The 18510-nt window shown below is 43.4% G+C and overlaps 1 protein-coding gene across 1 annotated transcript; it reads left to right on the forward strand.

Annotated features, from left to right (window-relative positions):
• The first annotated feature begins 260 nt into the window (after window positions 1-260).
• On the forward strand, window positions 261-14549 carry SLC35F4 (solute carrier family 35 member F4). The gene is made up of 4 exons (XM_030884962.2): window positions 261-871; window positions 3503-3695; window positions 10798-10887; window positions 14097-14549. The coding sequence occupies exons 1-4, from the start codon at window positions 761-763 to the stop codon at window positions 14336-14338; spliced, it is 636 nt and encodes a 211-aa protein (XP_030740822.1). The 5' UTR covers window positions 261-760; the 3' UTR covers window positions 14339-14549.
• Window positions 14550-18510: the final 3961 nt, after the last annotated feature.

Here is an 18510-nt window from a genome sequence, read left to right on the forward strand (position 1 = left end):
TAAGCAAAAGGAAGAACTGGCCTCCACTTGACATTCAAAGCAACAGTGCAGAGTCTGCGGCTTGCTCCGCATAAATCACTGAGAGACCATTTGCTTTCTTTTTCTCCTTGGCCTACATTTGGCCTCTTAGCTTCAGGTGACCAGACTTCCCGCTTTTGGCAGGACAGTCCCGATTTTTAACAATTTTCTCATGTCCTGCGACATTTTTAAAAAGTCCCAATTTTTTGTGGCTCTTTCGCCAGGATATGAGTTTGATCAATGGTGTCCCGCTTTGTCCCGCTTTACCAATGTTAAAATCTGGTCGCCTTATCTTAGCTGCATCAACAGGATGCCCCTCAAATCCAGTTCTGGTACTGTGGAGATCTTCAGGTATGTGCATTGCCCCAAGAAGCAGATCAAAATGTTTCCTGAGTGACGTGAAGCCAGAGAACACAGCAGAGAGGAAAGGACTTAGACGCGAGGTCCCATGACGACCTTCATCGGTAGGATTTGGAAATACGTGAAACTAACCCTGACCATCCCTTTAATGTGAATGTGAGCAGTTCTCATATTCTGTGATTGGGTGAGATCCTCCGATGTCTTGAGTCCTGGGCTTTCCTGCTTTTGCGCATCTATGTGCAGGAGGTAATTAGGTGTGAGGAGGCACCCAGCAGCTCTCATGAAGTCTTGAACTGCTTGCTCTGGAATAGAGGCACCAATATGTTTTTCTTTCTCTCCCTCTATTCTGCTGCGTTCCATTCGACAGATAGTTGCTGCAATAATGGCAATCACCGGCATCGTCATGATGGCATATGCAGATAATTTCCATGCAGATTCCATCATAGGAGTGGCGTTTGCAGTGGGCTCTGCCTCAACGTCTGCATTATATAAGGTAGGTTGTTGTCCACTGTCATCCCGAGGGGAGACTTAAGCCAGAAAACGCCAAAGACAGCCTTGGTTCTCAGCCAATTCCAACTCATAATGACCCTGTAGGACAGGGTGGAATGACCCCTGTGAGTTTCTGAGCCTCTACCTCTTACAAGACCAGAAAGCCCCGTGTTTTCCCTGAGTATCTGCTGTTGGTTTTCTGACCGCTAACTTTGTGGTGAGCAGCCCGTTGAGGATCCACTAGGGCCACCTAGGCAACAATCCGCCCAGTCCTCTGGAGTTGATTCCAACTCATTGCAGCCCTGAGCTATGTAGGGTTTTCCAGGTGGTCAGCTCTGTGGGAGCAGAGAGTTTCAGCCTTCTCCCACAGAGCTGCTGGTGGGTTTGAATCACCAAGCTTGGTAGTTAGCAGTCAGGTTAGCAACCTGCCAGTGCCACCTGGGGAAAAAATATAACTCAAAGCTCACTGCCACCCAGTCAATTCTGACTCATATCGACCCCATTGGACAGAGTAGAACTCCTCCTGTGAGTTTTCTGAGACTTCAGATCTTTATGGGATCCGGAAGCCTCATCTGTCTCCCATGAAGCAACATCATTCGGTTAGCAGCCAAGCACACATACCCCATAAGCCAGTAACAGGTATGAAGGACTTGCTAGATACTGGGAACTTGCCGGAAAATGTCACCTGTGTTCACTCAAGCTTATTAGGCACAGGTTCTTATCCCCAATCTCCAGGTGAAGAAACTGAGAATTTGGGAGATTCAGTAACTTGCCCAAGGGCATACAGCCAGGAAGTGACAGAGCCAAGATTTAAACTCTAGAAAGGCCAAGTCCACTGCCCATGCTCTATTCTCCCTTGACCCTTTCTGGCCTCACTTATCCAGCAGTGACAGGGCAGAGGACTGAGTTAGACCTCTCCTTGGCTGGGTAGTGTGTGGTATTTCCTTATGTCTCTTTAATGTAACTATCTATGGTCATTATTTTAATGCCTAGAGATAGTAGAACTCATCAACAAGCTGTCAATGGAGAACTTATTATTGGCTGTCGCTGAACCATGTAGCACAGAAATCCTTGTGTTTAGCAAAATGAAGAGCCTCTTTTCCTCCGTGATGGATGCACCGGGCCTGCTGTGTGTACTCCTCATTCGTTCTCTCCTGGAGCTCCCTGTCATCAGTGAAAATTCAACTCAGAGTCATTGCACCTGTCTCCCGAAGTGAAGCCTGAGAGAGCAGATCTAAAAGGTTATTCCTCAAAGCTCTGCTTTTAAGAGCCAGCTCACCGGATAGATCTAAAGGACTTGGTGTTTCAATGAGAAAATACTCTCTGAAAAGGCCCTTTGCATCCCTCCTGGGTACTTGCTCTTATTACTCAAACTGCGGCACAGAGGACATGAAGCCGATTTCCATACTGGCAGTTCCTGGCCCATTGACTCCGGGTGACAAACTTGACAAGTGCTCACCGGACCGCCATTACTGTCTAACTTGCCCCCAGCTGGGACTTCCACTGAGATGTCTGATTTGACCACAGACCAGTCCATGCTTGAATTCGCATGATTAAGTCTCTCAAGTGAGAGAGAAAAAAGATAAGTTCCATTGAAAGTAAAAGGTCTGGAATTTCTACATGATCAGGAGAAATTTTCCTGATTACGTTACAGAATGCCTTCCTTCTGGAAGTATTATATTGCTAAAATGCACAAAGTCGTATCTGTGCTGTAATTCCAGGTGGGAAAGCTCTGAGCCATTCTGTCTGGTATGCTATGGGATTTGTACAGGAAGCAGAGGAGTTAAGAAGATGAGAACCATGGACCATAGACCTGACTCTCTCTTTGAGCCTGTTCTATAAGCTCAGGGCAGCCATTACCTCTCCTTGCCTTCATCTATTTCACAAAGGTTTATAATCCAGAGGGAGATTTTTAAAAATCCAGTAAATAAGTACAATATTACCACCAAAAAAAAACTTAAGTTCAGAAAGAAAAGTACACATAAATCCAGAACAATCTTATGATTCATCTCAACAGCATAATGGCAGACTCTCTTTGTCCAATTTTGTTTTTAGTATCAGTCAAAATTGGGGTGGGATTAATTCCAATCTTCAAGGGTGGAACTGATGATATTTCAAGCCCCAAATATTTGTCATGGCCTGTCTGCACACCTACTGCTCAATCACCCTGTAGGCATGCCCAATGGTGGGACTGAACAAAGTGTACAATGTCCCAGTCATGTTCAACACCATAAGGAATCATCTTACGGCATTTCCTCGTTCCTATAAGAGTTATTTATAGGGCATGTTGATGCCCCATAGATGACAGGATCAGAAGCAACGGAGGATAAACTCTTGACAGGTTAGTTCACTTTGTAAATCAGTGGATCTCACTTTCTGATCCAGCAAGGAAGATAATGAATAAATGCTCAAATGACTAAGATTGACTAGTGTCTTCTGACTCACGGTGACCCTAGAAAACGGAGTAGAACTGCCACCTTTGAGTTGTCGAGGCTGTAAATCTTTGGGTGCGGGGGGGCCGGGCAGAAAGCCTCAGGGGGGCTGGTGGAGTCAAAGTCAAGTGGGCCACTCACTATGCCCTGAGGGCTCCTTCAGTAAACAGCAGGTGGCTGAGAGAGTTCATTTTGCATTTCAGGTTTTGTTTAAGATGTTTCTCGGAAGTGCCAACTTTGGGGAAGCAGCTCACTTTGTCTCCACCTTGGGGTTCTTCAATTTAATCTTCATCTCCTTCACCCCGGTCGTCCTGTATTTCACCAAGGTGGAGCACTGGTCCTCCTTCGCAGCCCTGCCGTGGGGCTGTCTCTGTGGCATGGCGGGGCTGTGGCTGGGTAAGTAGCACCAGCACCGGGTTTTCGTTTCCCATGTCACTCCACTTTTCTGTGGATAGCTTTATAATCAGCGTAGGTTTATTCCCTTGGGTACCTCCATCCTCTCTTTCAAAAACTTACATAAAGCTGGCTAAGGTTATTGGATGTTTAGAAATTCTTTGCAGGCTGTGGCTCAACTACATCTGAGCTGTGCCACTGGTGAGCCTCACGTTGGTTAAGATGTGCAGCTGGGAACATAGGCTACTCTGTTCTCCCCGGATCTCCAAGCAGACCCAGCCATGCATCACAGGGTCCTGTATGATGTTAGCATCTTCCAAATGTGTGCCACTCTGTGTCAGAGCAAGATGAGAAAGTGGATGGTGCGTTCAATAATTCAAACTAATTCAAATGACTTCAACAATCATATTCCTTAGTAGATCATTTTCTCTTAACTCCCCACCATTCAAAATAGGCTTATCAACTAGGATTTGTTAATAGTATTTACCCTTAATAAAAGGTACCTAAAGTCACTTTAGACCATTTAAACATAGTTTTAAAAGATAAAATAATAATAATAATGTCTTTGTCAAAATTGCTAAAAAAAACAGTAGCCACCATGACCAATTTAACAAACTGCTGGTTAGATAACTACTAGAAATTTAACTAAGTGCTAGTTAAACACCTGAATGGTGACTTCTCAGCGGCACAGTAAGTACTTTAAAGGGACCACCTACCCAAAGGACTTTAACTCAGCGCTTTAGTTAGAACCTTCGTCTGTCAAAGTATTCCTTTTAATTTGTCCTTGCTGTATCCATTGCTGAAAGTGTTCTCAAACAAAAGCTCACTGAACAGAACAGCTACTAAAAGTGACTGCAACCGCATTTGAGGAAGGCTTGTAAACACCAAACAGCTGTCCACAATGTAACACAACCAAGACCTTGGAGAAGGAGAGGGGCTTCTTTGAAGGCAGCCAGTAACTGAATCCAAACAAACAGCCCACCCTGAAGAGGAGCCTCCGGGCCTAACAAGGCAACCCAGTGAATCTACTCAGAGAACACTTAGATGTGACCATCAAATTCCTAAGGAATGTCTCTTGAAAGTGGGGAGTGAAAAAGAGCATTCTAAAATTACAGCTCTTAACAAACCCCGTTTCTAAGATCTCAGCCAAACCCCGATTTTATCTTGAGACCCTATTTTTTTACTTTTCAATGCACTTTCTGCCCGACAGTGTAGCATGTCATTTGTAAAAATTTCCACTGTACCTTTGACCTAGATGTGAACCGTTAGACAGAAAAAATGGGATTTTGCTTCCCTTGCTCATGTAGACATTAAAGAGAACCAGTTATGGTTAAACTTTAGTCCTAGACATGTAATACTGGTTAGACTAAACTAACATTAAATGTCGGTTTTCATTAGGTGCCAAATCATTGTTGGTTCCAAATCTTAGTGACCGTGTGTACAACAGAAAACACCAAAAAACCACGGCCAGCCCTGCGTCATTCTCACAAAGGTCACACTTGAATCCAATGTTGTAGCCACTGTCGATCCGTCTCATTGAGGGACTTCTATGGGTCACTGACTTTCTCCTTTGCCAAGCATGATGTCCTTCTTCACGGACAAGTCCAAGGTCCATGAGATGAAGGCTGGCCACCCTTTTGTCTATACTGCTTCTAAGACTGATTTGTTATTTCTCTGGGAAGCCCATGGGATATCCAGTATCCTTTACCAAAACTATGATTCGAAGTCATCCAGTTTTCTTTTGCTTTCTTTATTCATTGCTCAGCTCTCACATGCATATGAAATGATGGAAAAGACCATGGCTTTGGTCAGACACACCTCAGGCCTCAAATTGAATGAGGCACACTTACACCTTTCCTATATCAAAACTCTTTTTCTCTCCTTGAGCATAAGAATATTGAGCATTGTCACTTGAAATCATTTTATTTTTAGAATGTTTTATTTTTTTGCTTTTGTATTTTAAAAGAGTACGTAAATATAACACCTTTTGCTCACTTGATCATTTCTTAGAAATTATTTCAGTTTTACTGATGTCAGACACCAAGTTACAGGTGTCTAGATGTCTAGATGTCTAGCGTGGCAGAAAACATGAGTTTGGTGGTCAGCCAACTCTCATAAAAGGCCCTAAATATCCCCTCCTTTAGAGCTCCTGATACCTATATTATAAAATCATTTCAAATAGCCCACAGCCCATCATCTGGAGCCATCTCTGCAAAGGAAGTCAACTCCTACAAAGGACACCAACTAGTAGTCTGGCAGGTACAACTCTGTCAACTCTAACCAATCAGCAATGCCCTAGCTGGACCCCCTTACATGCTTTTAAATTTTTTTATCTTAATTAACCTCAAGAATTTTTGTAACTCCTTGGAGCACTTTGCCAAGGACTTCTTGACCCTGTGTTTCCCCAGTTTGCAAAATGCTCTCTGGCCATAATCAAATCTTAATTTTTTTATTGTAAAAAGTCATTCTAAATGGTCAAAGTGCCAAATGCAGGGAAGAGAGGCAAGGAGACATTCAAGAGTTCCCTCATGATGCAGCTATGTGGAATTCGAACAGACCAGGTAAATGGATGAAGGCAATGTAACTGTGGGCTTGGGAACACCCAGGTAGATAGACGAACTTGAGAAAGCGTGCGAGGGAGGTAAACTTCGGCCAACAGGCCGCCATAGTTACAGAAGGTATTGATCAGTTCAACGCTTGGCGTTTGTCTTTCAGCCCAGCCATACTGAGATGAGAGCTGATCCTTCTGCAGAAGTGAGGGTTAGAAATGGAAGGTAAGAATGGGAGCACTGGCAACTGCAAAATCCTGGAGAACAGAAACTGGTAACAGGGACAAGAGAGAGGCCGCCTCCTCTCTTGTTGCCGAGCATCTTTGGCATGGCGAGGATTGCAGTACACTTGACCTGGAAGAGCAGCTGTAGTCCCTGCTTGACAGGGGCGACACCCCTTGGAGCTCAGAGGCCATGCTGCTTGTTGGAGAATCACAGTGCTTGGCCAGCATGAGTGACCTTCAGCTTGAACGGGCTTCTGGAGGAAAGTGTGTTAGACATATGAAGACATCCATAATGGTGGATGGCTATTCTGCAGCAAGCTGGAGATCACGTGTGCCCAGCCGGAGCCAAGAGCCCCTACAGATTGAGTTATGATTGTGACTGGGACCTCACCTCTTCCCAGTTAGGGAGTATTTGGTGTGAGGTTGTGAAGGGTCTGGAAGTCCACGTTGAGGTTTTAGGTGTAAAATCCACTTTAGAACCCTGAAGCTCGGAAGTCACATGCTCACGTTTGGTTTTGTTTTTTGGAAGCTCACTCTGGCTTTCTGGAGAACGCACAGAGGAAGCAGACTCTCCTAGGCACAAAGAACATGATGGCCTGAATGGGGCTCTGCTGGAGTGGGCTCTGGAGGCAACAGCAATAGAAACTTCTGGAACTTCTTAAAATGTCTTCTCTCTCACTGCCCGGTAGCTTTGAGGCTGTCTGTTTGGTCTGGGACACCAGGGGGCCTCCACTTGCAGAGCGGGGTCACGCCATGCCTGAAAAATCACAAACCTGCTGGTCTCTCACCAAGCAGTCGAAGCACAGCAGCCGCCTGCCTCCGTCTCTGGTTACGCAGAGACAAAGGATTTCATTCTGCTCCTCTTTTCTCATCCACCCAAGGTCAGCCCCCTCGGTTGGCTCTGCATGGTCTACTTGCAGGCGCTCTGCCGACTCGCAGCTGAATTTCCGGATGTAGAGGATGCCATTGAAGACACTGCAGTGCCCTCGGGGGGAAAGACCTTATCTTTATTCTCAAATAAGCATTGATTTTCCCCCCACCCCAACCCAAACCCTGTTACAAGGGAGGGTGGGCCAAGACAGGGAACACCCAAGAGAAGGGTCAACTTGAGTCTTGGCCCCTTGAGTTTTACTTTTAAAAACCAAAACTATATGGTTATCATCTCTTGCTATTTCTGCTTACTTATGTAGAAATCAATGACAGTGTTTCCAAAGGATACAATACCTCAGTTAAAAAGTGCCTAAATTATTTACCGGGAAGGTACAACTGGATTCCATTTTACTTCCGTGCCCATAGAGCAGTGGTTCTCAACCTTCCTAATGCCGTGACCCTTCAATACAGTTCCTCATGTGGTGGTGACTCCCCCCCCCAACCATCAAATTCTTTTCGTTGCTACTTCATAACTGTAATTTTGCTACTGTTATGAATCAGGCAACTCCTGTGAAAGGGTCATTCGACCCCTAAAGGGGTCGTGACCCACAGGTTGAGAACCGCTGCCATAAAGGAACCCGTCAAGAAATCAAAGAGGTTTCAAATGGGTTTGCCCATTTGGGCAAATCTGCTACAAACAACCTCTTAAAGTGTTTTTAAAAAGCGCGAAGATGTCCTTTTGCAAAGTAAGGTGTGCCTGAACCCAAGCTACAACTCAAAAAACCTCACTGCCAGCAGTGATTGCCAACAGTGACCCTTCGGAGCACACTGGAACTGCCCTGTGAGTGTCTGAGGCTGCAACTCTGAGTGGGACTAGAACTCCTGGCTCTCTCCCTTGCAGTAGCTGGTGGCTTCAAACTGCTAACCTTACCGGTCACATCCCAACACGAAACCACTGGGCCACCAGGGTCCCTGACCCAAGCGGTAGTATTTTTAATTGCTTCCATCTACATGTGAACCGGGATGATAAATAAGGAGGACTAAAGAAAAATCGAATCATAGTGTTGGTGAAAAATATGGAATATACCATGAATTGCCAGAACTAGCTACTAATCTATGTTGGAAGAAGTACAGCCAGAAGGCTCCTTAGAAGTAAAGATAACTAGACTTCCCCTCTCATCCTTTGGACATGTGATCGAGAGGGGCCATTCCCTGGAGAAGGACACCGTGCTGGGTAAAGTAGAAGGTCAGCAGAACGGAAGGCTGCCCTCAATGAGATAATGGACACCACAGCTATAGGAATGGGCTCAAGCACCCTCAGACGGTGAGGCTGGCACAAGAGTGGGCAGTAGGTCATTCTGCTGTATAGGGGGTTTCTGTGTGTCAGCACTGACTCGATGGCCCCTGCCAACCACCACCACCACCTGGCAATGAATCCGACCTACTTGGGAATAGATGAGGTCCCCCAACCATAGCAACCCGATTTTTACGGATCTTGCCTCTGGCTGGGCACGCATAATCTCCAGCTTGCTGCAAAACAGCCATCCACCATTGTGGATGTTTTTTCACATGCCTAACTCACATTCCTAGATGAGCCTGCTCACGCTGGACGTCACTCGTGCTGCCCAAGCACTGTGGTTCTCCACCAGGTGGCATGATCTCTGAGCTCCAGCGGGCACTGCATTATCCAGTAGTGCTACAGCTGCTCCACCAGGGTCCCTTCAGGTGAACCAATGTCTTCCCCATGCCAAGTGGCTCTGGAACCAAATGAGGAGACCGCTCTTTCTTGTCTGTGTGACCCAGCTGCTGCTCCCCGCATTTTACAGTCTCCGGTTTGTGCTCCTGTTCTTCTAGAGTTGTTGCTATACCGCATTTCTCCATAGAAAGCAGAGCTCCTAGTCGTGGCTCGGCTCAAAGACCAATGCCAGGCGATGTTCTGAACTAACCCACAGGGTCTGTAACTGCGGCTGCCTTCTTTGCTCCAGTTTAGCTTGCTCGTACCCTCTCTCAAGGTGAGCTAGCCACCTGGGTGTTCCCTCGCCCACATTCATTTTGGCTTTATTCACTCACCTGGCATGTCTGCGTCCCTCTGAAACTTAGGCAAGACCCATGCTACACGTTGAATTATATTCTTTTCCTTATATTGTTTTTACAGAGTAAGTGTTTCAGCTAAAGAGCTAAGGGATAACAGGTAATATGTTTGAGTAAAGTCACCTGATTCTTATTAAGTGACAATGGCTCACCCACATACCAATACTTCCTTTTAATCTGCAAAAACATTTGTTGTTTTTTTAAGATAGCTGAACAATTCAGTAGGTCTGTGCTACATTGAATGAATGCCTCATATCTCAGAATGTGGCATATTTGACTCCCAAGGGCTGAGGAAAGAGGTCACTATACCATAGATTGCTGTTCTGCCATGAAAGATATGCAGTTATCCATGTAGGAAGGGACTCTGCCCTCCTTGCCATTGTTATTGTATAAAAACTATTAATGATCCCAAGCTTTGTGAAAATCTCTACTTAATAAACACAAGTGACCCCAGATAGCCAAGCGAGGGGACTTAATTAAAGCAGTCATTATAGATGAAAGTGGAAGGGTAAACACTGTCCTAGTGGAATTGTAGTTACCATCTTTGGTTCTAAGAAGAAATGGCCAACATGTTGACTCATGTCCATGGAGTTCTCTTATGAAATGAGGATTTTTTAAAACTTGTTTATCTCTCTAATTCCTTGAATAACTATAATTTACTGAAATGTCTTAATGGTTTCTCTGTTTGAAAATCTGGATTTTTTAAAAAACATCTGACTGGGATAGCTGAGTATTTTAACTAGTTTTATATTTAGGTGAAGTTATCCAAAGGTATTCATTGAAAGGCACCAGCCTACACCTTCAGTTTATTTTGTGGACTAATCCTGGATAATGTGTGTACAAATCTGGATGCACAAAAGGTCCTTGGAGTTCAATGAAGTATATTGAACACACTTTTGTTTATCCATCTGATGCTTAGTTCAGGAGAGGAGGTAAAACAGCATCACGGAATAGATCTTCTTTGTGGTAACAATACAAGAGCCCTTCAGTTACCCAGGAATGTGACCCAATACAGCAAAGTGGCACTGAGATAAAGCCCACACTTCAGTCAGTTACTAGCGTCCAGCCTCTGGTTGATACCAGTTTACTTCTACAGTGCTGATATGCAATGTACTGAATTGATTCTTTTTCTTCTGCATTTGCCTCCAACACCCTTTGGTAACAGATCAGGCAGCCAGGATGGCAGAGAAGAAAAAAATAATATGATTAATTAAGGCCAAATTAATCCACAATGAGAGGATTAATTGATCAAAAACACAGGCAAATTTTAGATGCCGAATTTAACAAAAACTTTCATGATTTAAGTTAAGAAGTACCGGTGCCCAGTGTGTCACTTTCCCTTCGTCCTGTAATCGCGCCTTTATTTTTCAGCCTTCAACATCCTGGTGAATGTCGGTGTGGTGCTGACCTACCCAATCCTAATTTCCATTGGGACAGTGCTCAGCATTCCTGGAAATGCAGGTACTGCTATGATTTAACATCTGCAGATTCGGACCACCATGACAAGTCTCCTGCTCATGTTTGCTTTATGCATTCGGTTGTTTCTGCTAGCAATTGTGAATTATGTCCCTTGCTCAGGAAGATGTTTTTTAAATATCATGAAGGTGGTAGACAAAAGGATAACGATGCAACAGATTTAAATTTTGCAGCGACAAGCACTGTTTTTACTTGGTCGTGCTTTTAGAATTAAATACCAAATGTATTATTTGGGTTTCATGTAATCTCCCTGACAACCTAATTTTGTGGTATTTTTAGAGGAAGCCCTATGGAAACAAAAGGCACCCCAGCAAAGAACTCTCACGTAAACGTCACTAATGAAAGTGTAGGAAATGTTCGGGGTGCTGGCTCCCCATCAGACTATCCATGGGGAGCTACGAAAGCTTCATCCGGGGGCAGAGCAGATGGCCCTCCGGAATAGATATCAGGAGAAAAGCAATTTGACTCACTTCAGGGACAAGTGGAGAAGCTATTTTTCCCGGGGTAATCTTCCTAGTCAAACCTGTCAATGGAGCCGATAATGAAAGTGTGGCATCGGGATGATGTACAGTCCTTCAGCTCTAAAATCCCAGGATTCCAAGTCTTGAGGGGCCATCTCTTTCGCCCTCAAAGCAATCACAAATGTTCATGGAGCTCCTACTATGGGTATCAGGGCTGGAGAAAATACAGGAAACACAAAAGAAAAAGAAAAGGCCTTCAAACCAGTCATTCCCTTAAAAAGCTTACAGTTGAGTTTGAACAAGAAGACCAAGGTGCGTGAAATAATTTGGAGCTCTACAGAGGAAATGGTTCTTAAATATCAAATTGGGTGAGACAGATTCCTAGGGCTTTAAGATATTCAGAAGGAAAAACATCAAGGGGGGAGAGGGAGAGTTGTCAAAGAAGTCCACTCATTTGTGGATCCACCAAACTATTCCTGAGCACTTAGTATATACCAGGAACAATTTAAATATTGGCGATGGAACCCAAATAAGACACTCTCTCTACCCTCAGGATCATGAAGTCCTGAGAGGGAGATGAGAGGGACTGAGTGATTATGATGCAGAGAGAGAAATGCTTTGACAAAAGTGCGTACTGAATGATCAGAGAACACAAAGGAGGCGCATCAACGAAGGCTTCCCACAAGAAGCCAGAACAAAAAACCCGAAAGAGGAGGTTAGCTGGACCCAGTGGGAAATGCAGGTAGAAGGGCACTCTATGCAAAACTAAAAGCATGTGCAAAGACCCTTCATTGTCAAGTGTGTCCCATTGGGGGGAAAAGGCTGGAAGATAGGTTGCAAACAGGGCAGGGTGAATTGGGGACAGAGATAGGGGAAACTATGAAGAACTAAGACAGGAGAAGTCATGAAGTGTTAGCCCATCCAGTGCATGTGGGAGTGGGGAGGGAGCATTGGAGCTGATTGTGATGAGGTATATACAACTCTTTCTAGGACTGGTTTAACTATGGAAGGGTATGATATGTGAATATTATATCAAGAAAACTACTTAAAAAAAACCAAACTTGACCTTTGGTTTCCATGGGTGACGGAGGAAGAGCTGGTACTGAGGGAACACTGTGTTCATTTTAATAGTACTGGGACAATTTGGGGAGGGGTGTCAATAGTGGTTGTACAAAACGAAGAGTACCATCAATGGCACGTAAATATACACGTAGAAGTTGTTGAATTGGAGAAGGTTTTGTTATGTATACTTTTGCCAAAAATGAAAAAAAGTTACATGAATAACTGAGTACAAGGAAAAAAAGAAAATGTTCTAAAATTGATTATGGTAAAGATTGTATAATTCTTGATATGGTTGAATTATTTAATTTTATGATATATAGATGAAGTGCCAATAAAACTGAGGGAAAACAACAACAGTTAGCTTCTCTGAGTGAGGGGTTGGCTAAGTCCGCACAGGCACATCAGTCAAGGATTACAAAATCCAAGATCAGAGGAGGGAAAGCTATTAGAGCTTAAATTCTGAGCACCGTATTTCTACAAAGCTATGAAAGACCGTGAAAGCCCAAAATCCCGTAGCAGAGACCCATGGGAATGAAACATACATTGAATTCCTTCTGACCATTGACCAGGGATGAGAAAAGCCTTTGCCCTCACAGAGTGCATCAGAAAATGACTCAATGCTGGTATCACTCACTGCCATGGAGGTGATCCCGGCTCATCGTGACCCTCGTCTAGAACAGGGGAGAACTGCCTCCCCTGGGTCTCTTAGACTACCTCTTGATGGGAACAGAAAAAGCCACATCTTTCTCCCAAGGAGCTACTGGTGGTTTTGAACTGCTGACCTTGCGATTCGTAGCCCAACTTGTAACCCACTACAACACCAGGCTCTAATGCAGATATAGTTGGATTAAAATTTATCATTTTATCATTTGTTTCCCCTTTTGACCCAGTCTTAATTTGTTCTAGTTTTTCATGTTTTCTGCTTTATTTTGGATGGAAGCTTTTCTGTGTTTTATTTTGTTATTGTTGTTGGGGTTTTTTGTATGATTTTCTTTATATGAAACCCAGGATCGACAAATATATATAGTTACTAGATTAATCATTTCTTAGGGTTATGACAAGGGAGATTGGGGAAGGGGGAACTAATAGCAATGAATGCAAAAGTGAAGAAAATGTTCTAAAATTGATTGGGTGATGACAGCACAACTCTTTTTAATATCTTTAAACCATTGAATTAGATGGCACATGAATATGTTTATAAAACTGATTATTTTTTTAGAATCTGCATTTTATTTTATTTTTTAAATAATTTTATTGGGGGTCCTACAATTCTTATCACAATCCATACATCAATTGAATCAGGCATGCTTGTACATATGTTGCCTTCATTCTCTTCTAGACATGTACTTTCTATTGAGCCCTCAGTACCAGCTTTTTTTTGCCTCCCCTCCCCATAACCCCTCAGTAGATTGTACATTATTATTTTCATCTCACATACCGCCCGCTGACTGCCTTCCCCCATAAAACTGAGTTTTAAGAAAGAATTGGCCCATATCACATGTGAGCTGATTCTTACAGGTAAGTGTGACGTAGAAAGAATGTAAAGCAAGGCACCAGCGTGCATGACGAGGTGGGAAAAGAAAGCGCAGATTGAAAGCCTCAGGAGGGTTTTAGAACGCTCTAGCACCAGCGTCTCAGATTGTGCCTGATGCGATTGTTTTCCATTCATAGCTGTGGATCTCCTGAAGCAGGAGGTGATATTCAATGTTGTCCGCCTGGCCGCTACCATCATTATCTGCATTGGGTTTCTGTTGATGTTATTGCCCGAGGAATGGGATGAAATCACCCTGAGATTCATCAACAGCCTGAAGGAAAAGAAGAGCGAAGAGCATGCGGAGGACGCCGCCGACTCCGGTGTCCACCTGAGAAGCAGAAACCGCGCCAACGGGACAGTGTCGATCCCTCTGGCTTGAAGAGAAAGACGCCTTTTTGAATGCACGTGTATGTATATTCTGTGAATATAATAAAATTTTCTCACTACTTGTACACTCAAATGACAGTACTAATTCTAAATTTGGATAAATCATATGTGAAATAATACCAACAATAAAAGTTTACATCTATTTGCTTACCAAGGAAGTGATGTAAATAATCATAATAAATTCATAACAAATTTTTTATTAAGACACTTCTATCTATGTTTTCTTTTTTCCATTTGGGAAGAGTTTCCCCCCTTAAGTCATAAAATTTTCTGAAGACACAAGACATGGGCTTGTCTTCATCTGTTTCTCCTCTAGAAATGAGACCTTTTCGTCAAAGTAAAGGAAACTGCATAAGAGAACGCATGAAAAGAATGCATGCTTTATATTTACACAGATCCTGTAGGATCCTGACATTTGAAAGCCATTAAATAGATATCAGCAGAACACCATCTAAATGCAAGATCTAAACTAGGAACTATGAAGATCTAAAATGTGGAACACCCCATCTCTATTTTCAACAGGCTTAGCAGAATTGAGAAAATAAGACAGTTTACAAATATGGCAGAGGCATTTGAAAATGGTAGAGTGGGGGGAAATAAAACAAGATAAAAATTCTCATACTAAAAGGAACACATTTTGGCTATTGCCAAGAGGAGGGGGGTGGGGAGAGAAGAGATGAAGTGATGGATTCGACCAATAGTTCCCAACCTGTGGGTCGCGACCTCTTTGGAGGTCGAACGACTCTTTCACAGGGGTCGCCTAAGACCATCGGAAAACACATAAATATTTCACAATATATAATTACAATATTGTTTTGTGATTAATCACTATGCTTTAATTATGTTTAATTATGCTCAATTTATAACAATAAAAATACATCCTGAATACCCGATATTTACATTAAGATTCATAATAGTAGCAAAATGACAGTGATGAAGTAGCAACGACAATAATTTCAGGGTTGGCGGGTCACTACAACCTGAGGAACTGTTACAGGGTGGCGGCGTGAGGAAGGCTGAGAAGCACTGGCTTAGACTGTTGCGGAACACTAACTTGGTGAAGGGGAAGATGGGAGTAGTACCTAGAGGGAGAAGGGACATTAAGGAGTGGATGAAGGGCAAACTATGGGGGGGTTGGCTAGTAGTTCAAACTGTTGAACACAAAGTTGATGATCCAAAATGTAAACTCCCACCTAATTTACAATAAAAATTATTAAAAGGAAAAGAAAATGGTAGAGTGACGGTAGAAAGAACATCTGTCGCCCACCATCTATAATCCCTACACCATCAAGGTCCTTCTAAGAGTTCTGTATTTGCTGCTTCCTCTTCCTCAAAAGTCCTATTTACTCTTCAACCCCCTGCAATCCACAATAAGCCTCTGGAAGTACGTTCACTAAAGTCACCAACGACAGTGCTCGGGGGAAATCCTATTAATCCCTTTCATCCGTTATTGCCCTCGCTGCAGCAGCTGACGTAAACGACCACTTCCTTCTCTTACAGCACTCTTCCTTTGATTCCACTGGAGTCTCCTAGGTTCAGCTCCTGGCTGCTTCCATGGGCTCTTCCTTTTAGGCTAATCTCATTACTGCCAGTGTTCTGTGGGTTCTTAGCCTCTCACTCCCCGTTTTCTCCATAGAGGAGCTCACCCACCTTAATAGCTTCAACTGTCATCAGTATGGGGATGGCTTTAACATCGTTAACTCCAGCCTCAAGTTGCTGCCTACATTCTGGACCTGACTGTCTGCCTGCCCCGTGGAAGCTCACTTAGGTGACTCAGTACACATGTCACACTTGAGTTGCACCTCTCTCTTCTATTCCTATTAGAATAGGACCTAGTCCTCCTCTTGTTCCTTGTATAAGTTAGTGTTGCTATCATTCATTAACTGTCCAAGTCAGGTATCAACGTTACCCTCAGTCTCCCACACTCTTCGCATCTAAATGGTAAATCATCTTGATTTTATTTCTTAATACTTTTTAAGTCTTCAAAATTCTCTCCTACACCTGGGGGACCTTCATGACTTTTGGTTTGGTTAGTACAATAGTTTCTTTATTACTCTGTCTCCTAGTTGTCCCTCTCTCTGTGCACCACAGAGTGACTTTTCTAATACAGACATTTGATCATGTGATCGATCTGCTGAAAACAGTTTGATGGCATCCTGTCACCCTCAGATTAAACCCTAAACACCTTGGCATACTATTCAAAGTTCCTGCCCACCGGTCCCTGCCTCTAAAGCAGGAGTCAGCAATAGAACTTTTTGCAATGATATATTTGATATCCACATGGTCACATATAGGAGCTACAATAAGGTGACCAGCCGTCCTGATTTTTGATGTTTTATAAAAGACCTGATTTTTGGAAAAAACGCATGACAAGCTAGGGAATGGTCTATTTGGTCCATATAGACCAACATTTTAATCAAGAACCACCCCCCCCCATCAGTGGTGTCCCGCTTTAAATCTGGTCACCTTAAGTTACAAGGGCCTACTGAACACTTAAAATATGGCTAGTACAATTGAGGCATTGAATGTTTAATTTAATTAATTTAAAATTACATTTAATAGCTACTATATTGGACCGCACAGCTCAAGAATCACATTCCATCTTCCCCCCTCCATCCACATCTCAGCCCCCTGAAAACTCTGCTTCAAAGACAGAAGGTGTAGATCTTAAATCAAGCCATGCTCTCTCTCACACACAATCTCCATCCCTCTCTCATCACCTGGATCACCCTATCTAGGCTCCTATTTCCTGGAAAATCTTCCCTGAGTCCTCACGCTGAACAATAGGGTTCCCATAGCCAGCTCTGCTTGCCCCCATCACGTCACTGATCACCACATGTGGTAATTGTCGCTCTGAGTTCCCAGTAAGTCTCAAGAGCTTTGAGAACAGACACTCCCACAGGTAAGATTGGCTAAAGGAAGGGCCGGACGGGGTTACATGTGCCACAGCCTTTGTCGTGAGTCCACAAAATGGCAACATGCTGAGTGAGAAGCTGATCAGGGCATCTCACGATTTAAGAGCCTCTGCACTTTCTGAAAGAGCCCTGCTGACATAGTGGTTTGAATAGGTCAGCATTATTAACTCGGTGCCAGTGAGTTTGGCTCAGTTGACTCTTTGAGATTTTAGCAAGTCTTTCTGGCATCTCTATTATACTTCCTTTTTTATTCAAGGGTCCTCAGAGTTTGAACATAGGCCAGGCAGAAACAGGGGAAGCATCCTAGTTAATAAAAACCTTAACACATCCAGCCCCGGATTTCTTTGTCATCTTTCTAAAAGAGGCAATGTCAGTCTCCTGGTATAAAGAGATGATGTGATATTAACTAAAGTAAAAACTGATACGTGCTTTAAGCTTTGTGAAAAATGGTGCAAAATCAATGAAACATATCATTGGTAAATATGATTCAATTTATTATCCAAGTAGAATTGGTTTTGACTATTTAAATACCATATTGTTACAAATATGACTCTCACCTAATTTTCCAATTACTGCTAAATAGCAATAATCGCTGAGCAACCCACTCTAAATTCTTGCTATGACTTACAATGACATGAAAAACTGTAACTTGACATCTTTTGGAGATGAATTGGTTTTTCTCTTTATGCTGGTTCCTTTTGAAAAATGAAGTCAGCTATCTTGGAAAAGCACTAAGCCCACTTAGGACTGATCACCGTAATCAGTGCAGTATATATCACGAAAGCACTTCTGTTATGCTTCATTCATTCATTTGTTCGTTCAAAAATTATTAAACTCCGGCTTTGAGGGAGGTTATTATGTTAGCTTGTCACCCATTGGCTCCCGCCGGCCTCTGGTGCGGCACTTCCCAATAGCACTTTCTGTGATGAGCGAAATGTTCTACACCTGCATGGCGTCTGGGTGGGCTTGGTGGTGAGGGGGACCAAACGTATAAGAAAGGGTCCTTGTTTCCAGGGGTTTGCAACCTACAGAGGTAAAACTTGTCACTCGGGCAGATCAACAACAAACTCAAAAGTTAATGTGTTAATTTTGGAAAGGTGAGATGCTTTAACTCAGGTAATGGGAAAGTAACCAGGTGCAGAAGGTTAAACCTCTCCGCTGCTAGTCCCAAGGCAGGAAGTTCTAGTCTACTCCGGCCTGGCAATCGGTCGACTTCTGAAAACTCAGCCAGGGAAAAGCCAGTGGAGGA

Source organism: Echinops telfairi, unplaced genomic scaffold (assembly GCF_000313985.2).
Source record: "Echinops telfairi isolate 266 unplaced genomic scaffold, ASM31398v2 ScPeMD7_18;HRSCAF=68, whole genome shotgun sequence".
Taxonomy (NCBI): Eukaryota; Metazoa; Chordata; class Mammalia; order Afrosoricida; family Tenrecidae; genus Echinops; species Echinops telfairi.